The sequence below is a fragment of the Parambassis ranga genome, chromosome 14 (assembly GCF_900634625.1).
Source record: "Parambassis ranga chromosome 14, fParRan2.1, whole genome shotgun sequence".
Lineage (NCBI taxonomy): Eukaryota > Metazoa > Chordata > Actinopteri > Ambassidae > Parambassis > Parambassis ranga.
In genome coordinates this window covers 5304503-5322815 of record NC_041034.1, presented here as the reverse complement: position 1 = coordinate 5322815, position 18313 = coordinate 5304503, and the positions used below count along the sequence as shown (strand labels likewise).

Here is an 18313-nt window from a genome sequence, read left to right as displayed (position 1 = left end):
GGAAGAGGAGTGGTCTTAAAGTCACCCTCACAGTCTCACATAATGACAGACAACAGGAGTGGAAGCAGGAAACTGAGTGGAATAAACTTGTGATATAGTTAGTGAGCTTATAGAACATTTTTTCTTAATTATCGGGAAAAACACAGAAACTAATCAAAGACTTTGTTCCTGCCTGTTATCTGAATGCAGTACAAACTACATGTAATGGCATGTAACCTTTACACAAGATTGTAGTATAACTTGTATAACAAGTGAACTAAAAGCCAAGGTAAACACCAACATGTCCAGAAAGGCGGTGTTAGTAGAATGATGATGAGTCCTTGTCTGCTTGAGTGCTGTTTCTGAGTTTTATTAGACATTTCCTGTAAGTTCATACAATCAAAATGAAGCATATTTTACTGGGTTAAAAAGGAAACATACTGTATATACTGCTTCTAAAGAACACTAGTCCACAATAAAAAAAGGAAAGAAAGTCCATTCTAGTGTTGCAGACAGCAGTATATGAATAAAAATTCAGAACATGCATTTACATATAGAGGATATTAGAGACATTTATTATTTTTCTTTTCTGCGATTGTTACTGTTGTTTTTAGTCCAATGAAACAATTCACATAATACAACAGTTTTCCATTAGACATTTTTCAAGAGTTCTATATTTGTCATATATTTATTATATATTGAGAAGTTGTGGTAAATACATTGTTTAAATCTGAATGGTGATTAAACAGAAAATTGTAGTGACGCTTTTGATTGAATATCTGGTCAAAGAAACATCAACATTTTTATAGTTACACCCACAATCTTTGCACTCCTAATCACTCCTGTTTATAGCTCACACACCTCAACAGAGTCTCCAGCAGTCCCTGGAAGCCAGAATCCAGCATAGAGAGGCTGTGTGAACCTGGTCTGGACTCTGTGGAGGAGATTCATGGTTTTAGTGACGCTGTAGAAGGACAGACTACCTGCCCTGTGATCCAAAAACACTCCCACTCTGGAGGACAGAGGGCCTGAGACTGAAAGAGACTTGTTCTTATGTCTGAAAGTGTAACCATCACTGTCACAATCTAAAGCCCAAGATTTGACATTATTTCCAAATCCACATTCCCTCCTGCTGCCAGTCCTGCTGATATCTTTGTATGCCACTGCTATTATAACGTTACCGCTCCATTTGGCCTCCCAGTAACAACATCCAGTCAGACCATTAGAGCTTAAGACCTGCCACCAGTTTAAGAAGGTTTCTGGGTGAATCCAGGGCTTCAGCTGTGCTTCAGATTTTAGTGTTACTTTTCTGTTGTTCTTGGACAGGAACAAGAATTGGTTTGCAGTGACTGGATCCAGGGTGATTTGACAAGCAAATTTCAAAAACCCAGCTCTGGTTTTAGGCTCTTGAAAACCCACTTCATTGATTCTCACTGGGGTTTTCTCTGAGCTCGTCTCTGGGCTCTTCTCTGGGCTCTTCGTCTCCTTTTCACTCAGAGCTGTGCACACTTCATCTCGGATCTTTGCCACAGCCACCATCACATCCTCAAAGCACTTCTTAGGTTGAACACTAGTGCTGGGTGAGTCCTTGGATTCACTCAGATGTGTCAGTGAGTGGTAGCTGTTTAGAAAGTGGAGGTGATCTTCTTTTAATGACAGCTGCTCCAGTTCAGTGTCTTTTATCCTCAGCTCACTGATCTCCTGATGCTTTGCCTCCAGAAGCTCTTCACATTGACTCACTTCAGCTTCCTGCTGGAATCTGATCTTCTGCTGCACTTCAGCACTTTTTTTCTCAATAATACAGATCAGTACTTTGAAGGTCTTCTCACTGTCTTCAACAGCTCTATCAGCAGTCAGATTTACAGCCTCCACCCTCTGCAGAAGCACCTCTACATCCTTCTCTCCATCCTTGATTCTCTTCTGGATTTTTTGTCGATTCCCTTGAAGCTCCGTCTGCTTCTCAGCCCTTTCTGCTGCCACTGAGACGGTGACATGGCCTTTATGTTCATCCAGGGTGCAGAGATAACAGATGGACTGCTGATCAGTGTGGCAGAATATCTTCATCACCTCATCATGGCGAGGGCAGATGTTCTCCTGAAGCTTGGAAGTGGCTTCGATGAGTTTGTGTTTCTTCAGTGGAGCCACATTGTAGTGAGGCTGGAGGTGCTGCTCACAGTAAGAGGCCATACACACCAGACAGGACTTTGAGGCTTTCAGCTTCCTCCCAGTGCAGAAATCACAGGCCACGTCTCCAGGTCCAGCATAGAAATGATCAGGTGCAGCAGACTGAAGTCCTGCTTTCGTCAGCTCCTCCACTAACTCGGCAAACATGGTGTTTTTCACCAGGGCAGGCCTCGGTGTGAAGCTCTGCCTGCACTGAGGACAGCTGTATGATTCCTTCTCTTCATCCCAGTAGCTCTTAATACAGCTCATACAGTAGCTGTGCCCACAGGGAATAGTGACCGGGTCCTTCAGAAGATCCAGACAGATGGAACAGCTCAGTTTTTCTTGATCCAGCTGAATCCCTTGCTGCGCCATTTCTCCTCTTAGTGAGTGCATGTAAAGCTTAAGTTTCTGTTTCCAGATAAAAGCTGTACTCAACTTTGCCCACTGATGTGCAGAATATGGGGATTTAGCTCTTGCAGTACTTCACTTTGTGTTTAAACCCACCCTAAAACTGTCAGATCGGTGGAAGGGGAGGGAATAACAAAAAGGCCTATCTGAGCTGACCAGAAACAAAACAGGATGGGGGCAAAAAAAAGTTGTGAAGCAGGAGTAGTAGCCTAGGAGGGGGAGTGGTTTTAGAGTGCCAGCATCTTAAGGCCAGTCAGAGGTTGTGGCTCACTGCCTGATTTCTGCAGAATTTTACTGGAACCTAAACAAGCCTTTAAACTGGGTGTCACATTAAATATCTAGCATTTTCTCTGTATGTGCATAAACTATTTGTATTTGTTGAATGTCCTTCATTCTGCCTGAATCATGCTTTATACAACGTTTCCCACTTTTATTATTATTTTTTATTATTATTCTATACATTATACATTATTCAGCATCCCCGTTTACTACAATTTAAAAAAAAAAATTCACAACGTGACGTAACCCGGAAATGGGATTTAACGGTGTATCATTTATTTTCTTCCGCCGCGGCACCAATGTTAGTTCCTGTCATCCGACCAGCATCACATCCCAACATGTCGTGAAAACAGTGCTCACCTTATTATAATTTTAAAAAAAAAAAAAACAACATGACGGGGATCGCAAATAAACTTCAACTCCCGTTCTTTGTCTTATTTGTATTGAATTGTTCGGGTGTGTTGAGGTTATCGTCAGTGGCAGCACAAGGTAGGAGACGTTAGCCAAACATTACGCTAGCAAAACATTACGAACTGACAGTCGGCTATAGTGGTGTTAATAACTTGAATAACCTTATATTTACCGTTTGTGTCGGCATGTTTTTTTGTTTTAGTCAACTAGTCAATAGACATTGTTTAAACTGTCGCTCTGCTTATCACTCTTAACGGGTTAATATTAATAAAATAACTAATGGTGCTAACCAAACGTAAATATACTCACTTAGGTTAACAATCGTATGATTTGAAAAGCAATTGACTTACAAATATACAAATAACATTGGAACATTTCAAAATACCTACGAAAAGAGCAATATATTAGTTCGATTTTGTATTTATAATGTTAAAGAACACGGTATTATGCTAAATATTTGATTTCTTTCAAATGTGTGTTTATATCATATACTTTAAATTATTATTATCTGTTTAAACAAGAACTCAAGACTATAATCTTTGTTGTTGTAAAGATATATTAAGCTCCATTTTGACCTGCCCTCATGTAGCCAGTAGCCAAACTGAACTGCAGTTAATTTATTCATTAATAATTGTGGTAAAGGTCTACAGTTAGGCCAAACTGTTTATATTACACCCCTTTACTTATTGTAAGTCAATTTTCATGGCAGGTATTAATGTCCCTATAGCAAATAAACTGGTTACTGTCTTTCTGTTACTAAAGGGTAAAATTGAGTTAAATATCTTTGTGTGTGTGTGTGATTTTTAGGGAATGATGAGCCACTGGAGCTCATGCTGTCAGAAGACAAAGTGTCTGACTTGGAAAACAGCCCCAAGTTTGTGGAGTCAGAAGACCTGGACTCCCTGCCAAAGAGACAATTCAAAACAGCTGAGATCGCAGATGCAGTGATGGGGACGGAAACCCCTATCGATCCATCTGACATCAAGTCACTCTTTCCAAAAAATGTTAGAGACTTCCAATCAGGCTTCTCTCCACCTTGTGATGAGAACAGTGGACAGTGTGGTTCACCTGCTGTGGCTGCTAATGGAGTGTCGCTGGAGGAGAAGGGCACAGAATCATCACCACAGGTAACTCACTAGAACTCATGTTTGAACATGACTACAAGTGGTCGTATGTATAGTTCTAGTATGCCTCAGTCAGAATTAGTTCAAATACACCGTGCAGATAAAAATGGGTTTCTCTTTGGATGTTTACCTCCAGGTGACTCTGGACATAGTGCGTGCAGATGGTATGGCAGCCGAAGAGCACAACACCACAGAGACTGCAAAGACGTACAAGGTAAACTGTGATAAGAGGAACATCACAGGGATGGATAACTTCACCGTGCAGGTCCTCAATGCTTCGCAGGTATTCATGCATTCCTCTGAGGCTCACACCTACTATATATAACTATTTATACACACGTGTCCTCTCATTTTAGCATTAGATCTACAATTATTTGTGTAAATCAAATGTATTTTTATGGCGATAAACTTAAATCTATTGTTGTACTTTTTTTAAATTCATCATAGAAAAGGTGACTGTAACTCTGTGTGTAACTATTTACTTTATTCCTACCTGTTATGTTAATCACATAATACTTAAAAAAAAGACTTACTGGTGACCTGTAAAAGTGTAAATCGGATTCTGAAGTTAAAGAAGCTGTTCCTCACTTCTTTCAGGACCTGATGGAGTTCCTCAATGCTAACGGTACAGAGTGCTCTGTGGTGCTTTTCTTCACTGCCTGGTGCCAGTTCTCAGCCAACCTGGCACCACATTTCAATGCCCTACCCAGAGTCTTTCCCAGCATGCACTTCCTTGCACTGGATGCCTCACAGCACAGCAGGTAAAATGTCACACTGTTACTGGTTAGTAGTATTAACATATATCATCACACCCAAAGTGAAAGTCACTTGTAATTGAGTTCTGATTTTTACCAGCCTTTCTGCTTTCTGAGTAATTGGATTATAGATTCTGTCTACATGGTCGACATTATGATCACACATGAAAGTGTGAAAGTATTCCCTTGTCAAAGCTTAAACATTTGAGTTGAACATTATAAGACTATACATCAGTGCAGATCAGAGACACAGGTGAACATTTGACATTTTCATTTCTGTGGCTGTCTCCATCTTTCTCCAGCCTCTCCACAAGATTTGGGACAGTGGCGGTGCCCAACATCCTGCTGTTCCAGGGGGCCAAACCTATGGCTCGCTTCAACCACACAGACAGAACACTGGATACGCTCACTTCCTTCATCACCAACCAGACGGGTACAAATACACTGTAGACAGTCCTTAATATAGTTTATTTTAAAAAACGTCTTGCATAATATTTCACATTTCCCTCGATGGGCATGACATGAAAGTCTGCATGTTTCAGGGTTTGAGGCCGGGGCTGACAGGAATGTGACCGACGAAGACCGCCTGGGTCCCCTCCCCAGTTTACCGGTGAAAGCCATAGACTGGCTGCTGGTCTTCTCCATCCTCTTTATCACAGGCTTCACTTTGTACGCCATCCTGCGGACTGACAGCATCCGCTGGCTTATACCTGGACAGGAGCACGAGCATCAGGAATGAAAACGGAGAAGTGACTGCAAGGATGTCATTAGTTTGTTAAAATTGCTAACTTGGGTGTGTGAGATTCATGTGTGATTTATAATAAAGAACATAATGATTTGTTGTCTTTATGAGTTATTAATTCAATATCTCCTTTTAGCATAAAAACATATTTTATTTTAATCGGGCAGTAAACTAAACAGCTATCAGGTTGTGTGACAGGGCAGAAAGGCTGCTAAATTTGAGACCAATGCAAAAGTTGCTTGAAGTGAAATACTGTTGTTGGCTCCAAATGACTCCCATTTAAAAAAAATCACAAATTCAAATTGAAGAGTTAAACACTGTTTTCTCCTCTTCGTCCTTGGGTTGATTGGATTTCTGCCCTGAGACAGATTACCTTGCAGCCCACAGTGGTGAGAAAATGAAATTGGAACCCTCCAAAGAGGATAAACTATCTACCTGGGACTTTGACCCAGGCAAAGATACCTACCAGCACCCACCTGCCGTATGACTGAATGAACATGCAATTGAAAACAGGATTTGTTGTCAGTTGTATTGGATGTTTGGATGATCAGGCACATGTGAACCTAACATGCAGTTTCCTCAAAGTACATTTGCTGTATTTATTTTATTAACCAACCATGTAAGACTATCTGCTTTGTCTTGCAGACATTAAAGCACACAGAGAGGAGTGTGAACCTGACATAATAATAACTTTAACATGGAGCCAATTGGAGATAATTAAATTGTACTTATTTAATTACAATACTGAGCATGCTACTATTGTTTAATTCATATCAGAAATAAATAGTAGAAACAGCAAACAGCTTCAGAGGTGCCTTTATTGTACATAAAATGATTTAATTTTGTTATCCACCAGCAACATTAGAAATTTGTCTGACAGGATGTGATGAATGAAAGCAGTTTAGATACTGCCTGCAGCCCAGCCAGTGTGGGTGGGCGGGTTTACTGTGCTCGTCTTCTTATTTAGCTCCGCCCCCTTATTCCAAATATGAAAAACTGGAGGCGCGACTTCCGGCTTCAAAAACCCAAGATGGCGACCAGGTAGTTAAAAAAAAGAAAAAAAAATCGAGGCTACTGAACGGTTTGATGACGTCACCACGTCCTTCCTTAATACACGGTCTATGACAGGAGAGGCGTGTGTAGTGGAGAAGGAGGCCAGCTGACACCACGCTGGTTATGTCTGGGTTAATGTTTAGCCTGAGCAGCCGTTTGTCCCGGCTGAACAACCTGTGGGTGCCTTTGCTTATCAGGAACTGTTCGTCCAAAATGGTGAGTGCTGCCTGGACAGTATTAGCATTAGCAAGCTATGAGCACCTCAGACGAGCGCTACACATGAGGCTCTTTAAAAAGGCTTATGTGATATATTTATAATCACGCACAAACATGAAGACTAATACAGTACTACACAGCGTCAAACCTGTACCGTATTTTTGATTCGCCAAACTAAACTGTAATAAAGCTAAATTACAAGTGAATAATGAACAAATCTTAACAGCTTCACGTCTTATTTAGTTATTCTGCGTAAGTATTTGATGTCCAAGGACAATGTTAGCTTGAATTTAAACTTTATGTCTGGCCTATTACGTTAGTGTTTATCTAATAGCTAGCAAACAGTTTGTTAATATGCCAAACTAATGTTTGGGCTCTAAATAGTTGGACTGGTGTTATATCAGCTTTTTCTGCAATAAATAAAGTGATGTTTATATGTGTGAGAGTTTTCAAACTCTTTATATCAAGTGTTCACGCCTGGAAGTTATAGGCCAAATTATTATGAATATCTATATCAACAAAAATGCGCATTAATGTTTTCAAATCCACATCTGTGTGCTCATTGTTGGTGCTACACTGCCACCTTCAGGATGCAGCAAGCATTACATTCAGGTTTCTGCCACAGCAAACGAGTGGATCTGAAAAGTAAAACAACAGTATTTTAAAAGCTGAATCAACAAAATAAAATAAAATGAATTGCCAGATGTGATTATGAGATTCGGTCTTATAAGTGTGAATACATCCATGTCTGATGTCTGCAGTCGTCGGACTCCCACTGGCTCTCCCCCGCAGACCGGGATCAGCTGGTGATGGAGCTCAGGTCCGCAGGATGGATGGAGGTGGAGGACCGTGATGCCATCTTCAAGGAGCTTCACTTTAAAACGTTTAATCAGGTGTGTGTTTGTGTATTTACATTGTAGTACCGGGAAACAGGTGTAGCAGTATTCCGTTCCCTCTCTAATTTAGTTGGAATCACTGGTATTTATTCCCATCTATTTTTTTCCTTTAAAGTGAAGGACTAGTAAATATTTGTGAACGCTTGTTGTTGTCCATGAGTGAACAAAAAGGCAAAACATGGCTGCCTGACATCTACTATGCATGCAGGGTCAACAAAATGAACACACTGAATGGTGACATTAGTGACAGACTCTGACAGAATGACCTGTTTTACCACCAAACCTTTAAAATTATACATTAAAATTTAAACGGAGAGCAGCTAAATTGACATTTGCACATTTGTAGCCCAGAATGGCAGATTATTACTTTAGTACAGACAGTATATTTGAAGTGATGCTGACCCTGTCTGGTGCTCATCCTTTTGCCTACTAATTAGTAACAAATTATTCTATTTTTAATGCTCCTCTATCAACAAATTGACACTTTACCTAAACTACTTACATCAAAAACAAAACAATATTTATTGTAAAAGATGCTACATAAATACCATGGTGATTGATGATTTCATAGCCTAAAGAAGAAGGAAATTAGACAAACAGCTCTGCATGTATATGTACGTAGTTCACTTCTTTAAGTGATTATGCAGAAAGGTAGACGTCAGCGTCAGAGTTTGCGTGCTTCCTCAGCAGAAGTAACTTAACTCAGGTGATGTTGTGACTCTGGTATACAATTGCACAAGCAGAAAAATCTTCCTGAGAGTAGATTATCCCATCACAGTTGTACACGTGTCCTCAGGATTCACCACGTTTCTACTGCAAACTATGTGTTTGATTATTGCAATATCATAGCAACATGGCTGGCTGATAGCTGTACCCATTCTTAGTTTAAAATAAGCATTAAAAGTTCAGTGTAACTGTTGTTTGAGACGTCACTGCTACCTTAACAGCTCTGTATCTGGCAAAGTAAGCTGCAACATCTCGGGGCCACTTAGCGGACTTCCTTAAATCCTGTCGTTAGTTGTTTTAGCCCCTAAACTAGTCTGTTTTTACACTTCCCTGTGTTTGAAGTTGGAGGGCGAGTGCTGACCTCCCCCCTCAGTTCCTCCCAGTTCTAAAGCCTCTCCTCTTACCCCCAACCCGTCAGCCTGTATTACCCTGAGACATGCCAGGCGGCCAGTTGGCAGCAATTGGGGTTTTGATCAGAATGATTTCTTTCACAAACAATCAAATTGGCTAAAATGTTTCATCTGCTTCAGAAACCACTAACAGCTCCATCATTCCTTCTGGTAGATGTGCTCTGTTTTCTCTCTTTTTTTTTCCTGCTTGTTGCCACGCTCCTTTCCCTATCTCTGTGTCTTACTCTGTGCCCCATGTTATTGGGGACTGAGCTCACGTTGTTCCAATTTTACATGTTGGCAGCTCTCTCTGTCTCTCTTGTCCTTCTTTTCCCCTTTCTTTTATTCTCTCTCCAGACACCCCCACCAATTCTCTGATGCGTTTTCACAAACTCCCTTTAGCTCATTTTTCATGGCTGTTCTTAAAGGGCTTTTACCAGAGGGGAATGGAGATGAGGAGCGACGTGCTGGCTGATTTCCATTTGCCACTTATCTCCAAGTGATGTGCTTGAGGAAATCAGATCCCCAAGAGTTTATAATGAGAATAACAAATCCCCTTTCTGAGTGTTAAAGCGCTTCCTCTTGCAGTCTCTAGGGGGCGGTAAAGCTGCACCAATAGCCGAAAGCATATGAAGTACACAGCCACTCAGATGAAGTTCAAAGGAACATGACAGCTGGACCTGCTTTTTAGGTTTATTTTTCTTTGATTACAGCAAGTGGAAAGTGTTATGATGCTGTTGTAATTTATCTGCGGCATGTGGGTACACAGTGCGTTGTTAGTGGCAGTAGTCTGAGAAGTAACTGTGAGTTATTTTCCTTGTCAAGTCCAGTGTATTTAATGGGGTTTGAGAGGTGAAATCCTCTTTCTGGAGTCACTTTGGTCAGTGAGAATCCCTGCAATCATATATGGAAACATCTGTGTGTGTGTCTGTGTGTGTGTGTGTGTGTCTTTAATATTGTAAATTTTGGTTTGAATTGCGCATGTTTTTAAGTTGCAGTCACTGATACTGTTTATGCACCAAGCTTTATGTTGTGTATGTTTACCCATGAGGACCATCTGCTATACATTTTGGTGGATGGAAGTGGAAACATTCATGCGACACAAATGTAATAGCTAGCCTTAAGATGCGACTTGTATACCAGAGGTGTGCTGTGCGAGCTCAACTGTTGCATATGTTAGGTGGCATTGACAACAATAGCATTCCTGCTTTCCCCGCAAATATTTGGTTGTAAAGCTAATAGGAAAAAAATCACTTAGGATAGAAACATGGATGCTTATAGTCTCCAGTTTCCCTTGCAAAGAGAAGCCCTCACTTGAATAACAGAGGAAAATTTGATAATAGCAGTTAGATGTCTGCAGCCACAGCACACAAGACTATTGTTGCTGATGGGCCACACACAGAAAATTAAATCTATAAATGGTCAAAACATGACTAAATAATCAGCAAATGTATAGTTAATTTTTTGTATTCCTTAACTTTAAATTGTGTATATCCTCTGCAGTATCTCATTAATACTATTTTTTTGCATTTATGTTCTCCTGGCTTTTATATTTATTATGATCCCTGGGGAAATGTGAGACAAAGCTATGTTAAAGTTTAAACTACCTTTTTTGGCCCAATTAACATGTTTTGATTTTTTTTTCCAGATCTAAATAATATTTAACGTAACATTTTGTCATTTGTGCAAAAAAATAAATAAAAAACACCACAGAATATGACACAAACTTGAGACAAACAACACGCCAAGTCTGCGGTTCACCACAGACAATAACCGCATTACAAGCACCGGAAAAAGCTTCTGGCCTTAAGTTCCAATTTTGGGCAGTGCTGCTGCAGCAGCAGAGCAGTGCAGTATTCAGACAGCTCCCTCTGCTCCTTCCACTGCTCCCCCCTTGCCTCTACTTTTTTTTATATTCAGCCGGGGCCTCCCTCTCCTCCCAAATCTCCTTCAAGCCTCCACATCTCGTTATAGGCCTTGGTGTGCTTGTGTGGAATAAGTTGTCCTACAACTAAAACTGAGCCCCTGAGTAAACCAAACTCTCAGCACCATGCCCTTCCTGCCACACACACAGTATGCCGGTTAGTCTGATGAATTATTTTGCTGAGACTGGCTACTTTGCTGATATTGCCTCCTCGTCTGAGATGCCAACAATTTACAAAATGAACAATTATTAGATCGCTTTTTTTTAAATATCTTTTACTATTTTGGTGTGAACTCAGGTAAATGATTTTTTTGCATGTTGGTGTAATACTTTGTGCAAGTATGGGAGAGCTTAATGGGATCTGAGCTGCGCGACGTGTGGCAGGGGGGTGGGGCCCCTACCTACATGGGCATCAACTGTGGATGTGCATAAAAACCTAAGTAGAAGCTGAAGTTGAAGAAAGGTATGCCTTCAAAGAAAAGAAGAAAGTGTGTGTCTCGCACAGAATGGACGTTCCTCTAAACGCCAGTCGACTGTCACCTCTTCAAAGCATGCGAGAAGTTCACAGACACATTGTCCATGTAACTATCTCTGTCCACATCCATATCCAGGAGAATATCCCTGTCTAACTATAGGGTGGGTGTGGTCAGGTCAGTGTGTTTTTTAAGAGCTGCTAACACTCAAAGAATTTGGTTTTGGTGTTCCTGTTTGACAAAAATAAAGACAGAAAAACAGAAATGTAACAAGCAAATATTTCAAAACATTTTTAAAAAAATGTACAGTTTTGATTTCAGAATGAGAGGCCTGTTAATCGGCTCAGCGGTGTTCAGTTCCCACCTCTGTCTCCAAATTGGAACTTTTCCCTGGGAACTGAAGGCGCCCTGCATTCATCTCATCCTGTGAAAATGGCTGCAGGGAAGCCGCAAGGTGTGGCACCAAAGCGGAGGTGGTTAGATAATCTGGCTATCAGACCTTGGGTAAACTAAGATGGCCCTGACGTCTGCTGTCTTTTGACGAGCCCAATGTCATTTTAAGCCCTTGCTGGTAACCCTGCATTTAATGAGGGGTTTGCATAAGTTGGCGTTAACGCCGTGCCTTAGCATTACATGACACTCCTTACATAAATAGGTGCTGACGTGCGTGACGAGTTGTTACACACGATCTTAGTCACAGTGTGGCAGAGCGCGTATCATCTTTGTCAGAGTATCAGATTGTTGAAGAATGTTCATTTGAGAAGAAGATTAATGCTGCTGATGCCCAGCTACATGAAAGAACTGCAGCACTGGCACCTTTGTTTCATAATGATTTGATATTTTGCTTTGTATTACATGTCTGGAAGTCCAAATGGAAGCTTGTGAAGCAACATAAAAGGTGTGTCGATCATCATCATCATCGGTGTGCTTGCTTTCCAGGTTTTCCAGGAGGCTAACACAGACGTGGGTGCTGATGGGGCTTGTGGGGTAATCATCGGGTAGTCATGGTGGGGTGTAATGGAGGATAGTGGCTTGTCCTCATGTGTGTGTCGGCAAATACTTGCGCATACGCGGAGGAGCTTTCCGTTTGTACACGCACCGGCGTGAATGTGTGTCTGTCGGAGAGAGTAAGGGTGGGCACAATCTGCATGCACTTAGTCCTGGCAAGGCAGAGCAGGCGTTTCTAAGCCCTTGGACCGCGCGGTGGTGGAAAGCCGATCTGTAAATAACAGACACATGTGTTTGAAACTGAGTCCTGTATTCCAGCCCACAGCCGCAATGAGAGAGAGAACACCACTCCGTTCCGACGTCAAATTGTCTCATCCAGTGTTGTATGACAATCATGCTGTAATAGCACCAAAATGGCTCCTCAAAAGCGGGTGTGTGTGGGGGCATAGCGGGGGTCTGCCATCGGGTGTTTCTGATTATTTGAAATGGGGGGCCTGCATAATGTCATGTCAAATTATCTGACTCTGACAGCTACAGCTTGTTGGGCCAGTTGGAAAGTGCTGGCTGGCTGGCTGGCTGAAAGGACGGATAGCCTGACTGGCTGGCTGACCCGCTGGCTTTGAGAAGTGTGGCCCGCACAATACAAATAGGGTAAACAAAGCACTCTCAGAGGGAGAGCCCTTGACCTCTGTTGACATGAGACCTCAGCTGGGAGTGAAGGGTGGGTTTTATTTTCTGTTTGGCCTGAGTGGAGTGTTGAGATGACCTATGTGTGACAGACAGGCAGAGCACTGCCACTTTGCCTGTATTGTGTCCTGTTGCTCTGCTTACTGCCCCCAAGGGACCACCACCTGTGAGAGAAGCTCAATGTCGGGTGCTATTTTAAAGGCCCTTTCAGGATTTCAGGCCTTTTTGGACATTTAACTCCAATTCATTTGTAGTGGGGAGATTACTGCTTCCATTGCTTTCCATCTCCTCATTTTTTTGTCTCCCTGAGACATGAAGTTTTTTCTCAGGGTTCATGTTGCATAACTGTCATCTTATGTTTCACATTCTCGTCTCATCCAAATCACATTTTGTGTGTCTGTTTGGTTCATTTGCACAACAGGGGACGTGTATTTTTTTTCTGGAAGTGTGACACTACTTGTAATAATAGCAGTGCAGCCTGCATACTATACGGCGCTTTGAAATTTGGATAACAAGACTGAGCTGCGCTCAGCAAAAACTTGTGCAAAACACACTAATATGAATATTATTATAGCATTGTTATTAATCATTTATTATGGGATGAGCTGGTTGAGAAAAATATTTATAATCATTTAAAACTGAATTGAAGTGACCAATTATTGGAATTCAGATACAGATATTTAGTCATATAGTCTATAAATGTGTTATTGGCATGCTGCTTTGAAGTGGTGTGACCTACTTGGCAGATATGTAGCGTTAAACTGGATCCTCCCTGCATTAAAGAGGGAAATACACCCATAATTCACACATGGTGGTCAAGGCTAGGAGCCTGAAAACTGTTTGTCTCTGTGGGAATAAAATGATTTTCATATATGAAACGGTTCCAGTAAAATTAAACAGTTTTTTCCCCTCACAGTCTCGTAACCCTGCAGTAATCACCATATACCTCAAAAACTGCATGCGTTTAAGAAATGTGACATATACGGACAAATCACGATAGCCATGATTATAAAGTTTCTTGACCTATGAGCACCTTTTATATAGTATTCTTTTTGTCTCTATATATAAAAATATTGTAGACTCTTTGTGGGTTTGCAAAAACATTGGCAGAACTGATGCTGAATGACAAGAAGAACAGAATTAGAGGCATATAGCTCCTTGCAGATGCAGATATGCAGAAATAATTAACCTTCTGGTAGCTGTTTTGTGGGAAATTCTTGGCAGTTGCACATCACAGCTATGAGAGGGCTATGAAAACAGGGAAACTAGTAAATTCGCTTCTGTCAGTCTCTTTTTTGGGTCTTGATAGTCGCTAAATGCTACGTTCACTGGCTTGTTTTTTTACTTTGTTGCTTATGTTTTTAAGCAGCAGACCCCTGGCTCCACATCAAATAATCCCTATATAATACTTTATTTCTGCAAAGACAGATCAGCTTATAGTCTGAAAAATTTTATTTGAATGTTAGTATAAAAATACTGGAATACATAGACACAGACAAAGTTTGGCTAATCAGGAATGTCTTGAGATTTTTGTTCCATAACAGAGTCCAGGAAGTAAAGTGAGTTTTTGAAATGGGGACAATGTGCAGGAACTCTTTAGTGTTCACACAGAACCCTTTTACCTGTCACTCAATGTTCCACAGCAGCAGATTAGCCTCGGCTCGGCCCTGAGAGAGAGAGAGAGAGAGAGAGAGAAGACATGTTTGGACAACACCTGACATGACAGGCTGCTTAACCATCTCCATTAGAGCCAATGAAAAGTGAAAAAAAGCAGACTGCCTCGCTCTCCAAATTGGTGCCAGCGGGGTCAAGTTGCAGGAATATGCCAATTACTTAAATTGATCAGGAGACGGTTTCCTTGATAACCAATTTGATCAAGCTGCCGATCATGTTACGCGCACCCAGCAGGGCCGTCTCAGAAATTGGTTACAACACACCAAAAAGGCTAAATGCAATTTCCTCTGTGAGAGTAATTCTGTTTCGTCATGTCAGGTGGTGGATGGGGCCACAGCCATGGCCTGTAAACAATGGCATTTCAGTTGATTTAATTAGGCAGAGAGGAAGCATTTAGGGGCTTAATTGAGATTGCAGTGGGAAATTGCTCTGAAATAGGTCTACCTGATTTTTTTTTTCTCCTTCTCTCTTCACAGTGGGAATGACGAGGGATTTCTCCTCTTTGTAGATAAGTAGAATAACCATAATGACTCCCTGGATGGCCTCTGATTGGAGAGAGCCACATGCCGAAATATCAAGAGTGTGTTTCTGTTTCTGTGTGTGCGTGTGTTGCGCAGTTCTTACAAGGGGGTGGAAGTATGCAGAGATTGTACTTCTCTGTGCCTCAGACGGCAGCATTGCTCCTTGTGTGTTGTGCTGTGACCACAGCTTGAAATGGACCCTTTAAAACAGGTTCTTTCACTGAACAGCTGCAACCACGAGTCTATCACTGGATAGAAATTAAAGGAAAAACATAGATTCTTTGAGGTAGCTTTTCTAATGATCTTTCTTAGTGTTTTCATTATGCGGTTCTTAAACGTCATTTATTTTTTGACAAGAGATTTTCACAGCATCCCACATGTTGGTTGACATATCTGTAGATAAAAATGTATATTTGTCAAATATAATCTTTAATTTTGTTATTGTGCATATGATCCCCTCTGTCCTATCTACCTTCTCCTACTCCTTTACCAGGCCAACTATCAGCAGGAGGGTCCCCCTTTCTTCCTGTTAAAGGGGAGTTTTTTTTCCTTGCCACTGTTGCCCTATCTGCTTCCCAGGGGGTCAAACTCTGGGTTCCTGGAGAAGAGAACATTTTTATTGTAAAAGTAAAGAAGTTATACAAATTGAATTGAATTTGACTTCAACATTAGATGGCCTGAACTGAATCTGAATCTGACATTTCAGAGTTACTGGCATGTTTCGCTTGTAACTAAAGTCCTGTTTCTGCTTTATATTGCTGTATATTCACCTTTAACATGTATTCCTAGCTTGAAATAATGCAGTCTGTTGAACTGAAATGACTTGAATCAAAACAGTCCTGCAATATATCTCTCTATATATATATAACAATTGGGATGGTTATGATGATTCAAAAATGGAATTAAATAATGATTGTGTTTTTAATGTTGTGTCCATCCCCAGTTATACCAGTGATGTGGGACTAAACCCCTCAAAATGCATAAAGAAACAATTTTAATTAAAGGTTTGCACTTGCTTTTAAGAGAGTAATCATTTTCCCAAATTGATTGATTGATTAATTGATTGATTGCCTTTTTGCCCATCAGGCATTCGGGTTCATGTCACGGGTCGCTCTGCAGGCAGAGAAGATGAACCATCACCCAGAGTGGTTCAATGTTTATAATAAGGTAACAACTTTCTCTGGTTCAACTTGCACGCTGTCATAGTGCCTGAGGAGTCATTTACAGTATTTGCATAGTATCTGTTATAAGATCACTGCTTGTGGGATCAAACAGTGTTATCTTTGCGACATGTCGGCCATATTTACAGTGCTATGGATGGATGGTAATAGATTACATCAGTGGATTCGGGATGAAGTCAGAAGATTGAACCACACTCCTTTAGTCAGAGCGACACAAAAAAAAAAAAACCTCAATAGCTCCACACTGTAATCCCATCGTTTTTCTTGTGAAAACCTCGGCAAATATCTCTGCCTCCCCCACACACATCCTTAACACTCACACACACTCTCTCACTTTCTCTGCCTCAAGAATAAAGTAGTGGTTGATATGACAAAGCCAGTCCCTGAAAATCTCTCGGCATTAGTCTGTAGCCACTGAGTTACTGTGTGGTGGACCGGGCTGCTCTGAGAGGAATGCTGCTCCTAATCCACTCTTTATTAAAGTGGCTGTAGAACGGTGCTACAGGTCTCTGGGCCCCCACAGCACTTTCCACCAGACACTTACACGTAAATCCCACACTCACTGAGCTTCAACCTCGACAAAGTAGACGCCTATATGCTGAGCCCCTGCTATTATTCTCCAAAATACAATCATGTTCTGTTGTGTTTTATTGGCCTTCACCATTAAGATGTGAGTTTACAAATATTTGACTCTGGGCCACCACTGCTCTGCAGGGAGGAACCTCATTGGACAAACCAGATATTAGTGGGTGGATCCCAAAAACAAAACATCCTTCCAAATGACAGGAGGACAATATCTGACACTGTGGAGCACAGGCTGAAAGAAATAATTCAATATTTTGTCACCTTTTTTTAAATAGTTTGTGGTTTTGTTGGGACTTGTGTGCCAGTAGTGTTATTTGTGAGCCGGTGGGAAGCTTCCTCAAGCCTTGTCATCACGGAAATGTCTCATGGAGACTGAAACCGGTACTAAGAGGCAGGCACACCACACTGAAACTGGGATTCTGCGCTCCACAACACGCTAGCTTATAGGTCTACAATGAAAGTTTGAGGCACACGGCACCCTCCGATGTACAGTAATTCCTTCACAGGTTGTGTAAAAACAGTTAAACAGGAAATCTTAATGAACATTACACACAAAAATTGTTCCTAGCTGTGTCGTCTAGATGTTCAATTTTGAGTTTTGTGCAGCAAAATAGTACATTTGTATTTAATACTTATGTTTAAATTACATTAAGAGTTACAGGAGGGCACTGGCTGTTTATGTGCCCATATTTGAATAAACCTGGAGGCAGGTGGAATTGGGCACTGTCATGATAGTGACACACAGAGCTTCAAAACTTCATGGAAGGTTTATGGTGATCAGAGCAGTAAGAAAGCCACCACACCTGCCCCAGCTAACCCCAGCACGCCCCCTACTCGGCCTCATCGGGTGTGGACAACCGGTCACCTACCTGCTCCAGCACACTCACTTTAACTTGAAACATCTTTGCAAATAAAAAACTTTGTCTTTGTCTTCACAGGTCCAGATCACACTGACAACACATGACTGTGGAGGACTGTCAAAGCGGGACATCAAAATGGCCAAGTTTATTGACAAAATTGCACTTTCTATGTAATGTTTGTGTTCTAGCTTTCAACGTTTAATTTTACTTCTTGATTGCATCCTGTTTTTAGTTTAATCTCCCAGAGAAATGTCTTCCACATTCTGTTTCTGTTCTTGTCTCAAATAAAAATGGAATTTTTTTTCTACAACTGTTC

The 18313-nt window shown here is 41.2% G+C and overlaps 3 protein-coding genes across 4 annotated transcripts; 2 read left to right on the top strand and 1 right to left on the bottom strand.

Moving 5' to 3' along the window:
• Positions 1-328: 328 nt before the first annotated feature.
• On the bottom strand, positions 329-2626 carry LOC114446648 (tripartite motif-containing protein 16-like). The gene has a single exon (XM_028422328.1). It carries the CDS (start codon positions 2536-2538, stop codon positions 826-828), a length of 1713 nt encoding a protein of 570 aa, XP_028278129.1. The 5' UTR covers positions 2539-2626; the 3' UTR covers positions 329-825.
• A 505-nt stretch (positions 2627-3131) lies between these two features.
• Positions 3132-5960, top strand: txndc15 (thioredoxin domain containing 15). The gene is made up of 6 exons (XM_028421632.1): positions 3132-3321; positions 4051-4370; positions 4504-4650; positions 4965-5128; positions 5425-5555; positions 5665-5960. Exons 1-6 carry the CDS (start codon positions 3225-3227, stop codon positions 5859-5861), a joined length of 1056 nt encoding a protein of 351 aa, XP_028277433.1. The 5' UTR covers positions 3132-3224; the 3' UTR covers positions 5862-5960.
• A 995-nt stretch (positions 5961-6955) lies between these two features.
• Positions 6956-18313, top strand: LOC114446702 (pterin-4-alpha-carbinolamine dehydratase 2). Of its 2 annotated transcripts, XM_028422452.1 has the most exons (4): positions 6956-7133; positions 7895-8026; positions 16458-16538; positions 18076-18313. In XM_028422452.1, the coding sequence occupies exons 1-4, from the start codon at positions 7041-7043 to the stop codon at positions 18169-18171; spliced, it is 402 nt and encodes a 133-aa protein (XP_028278253.1). In that variant the 5' UTR covers positions 6956-7040; the 3' UTR covers positions 18172-18313. The 2 variants fall into 2 exon arrangements, with proteins under 2 accessions (XP_028278253.1, XP_028278254.1); XM_028422453.1 differs by lacking the exons at positions 6956-7133; positions 7895-8026 and adding an exon at positions 16294-16375.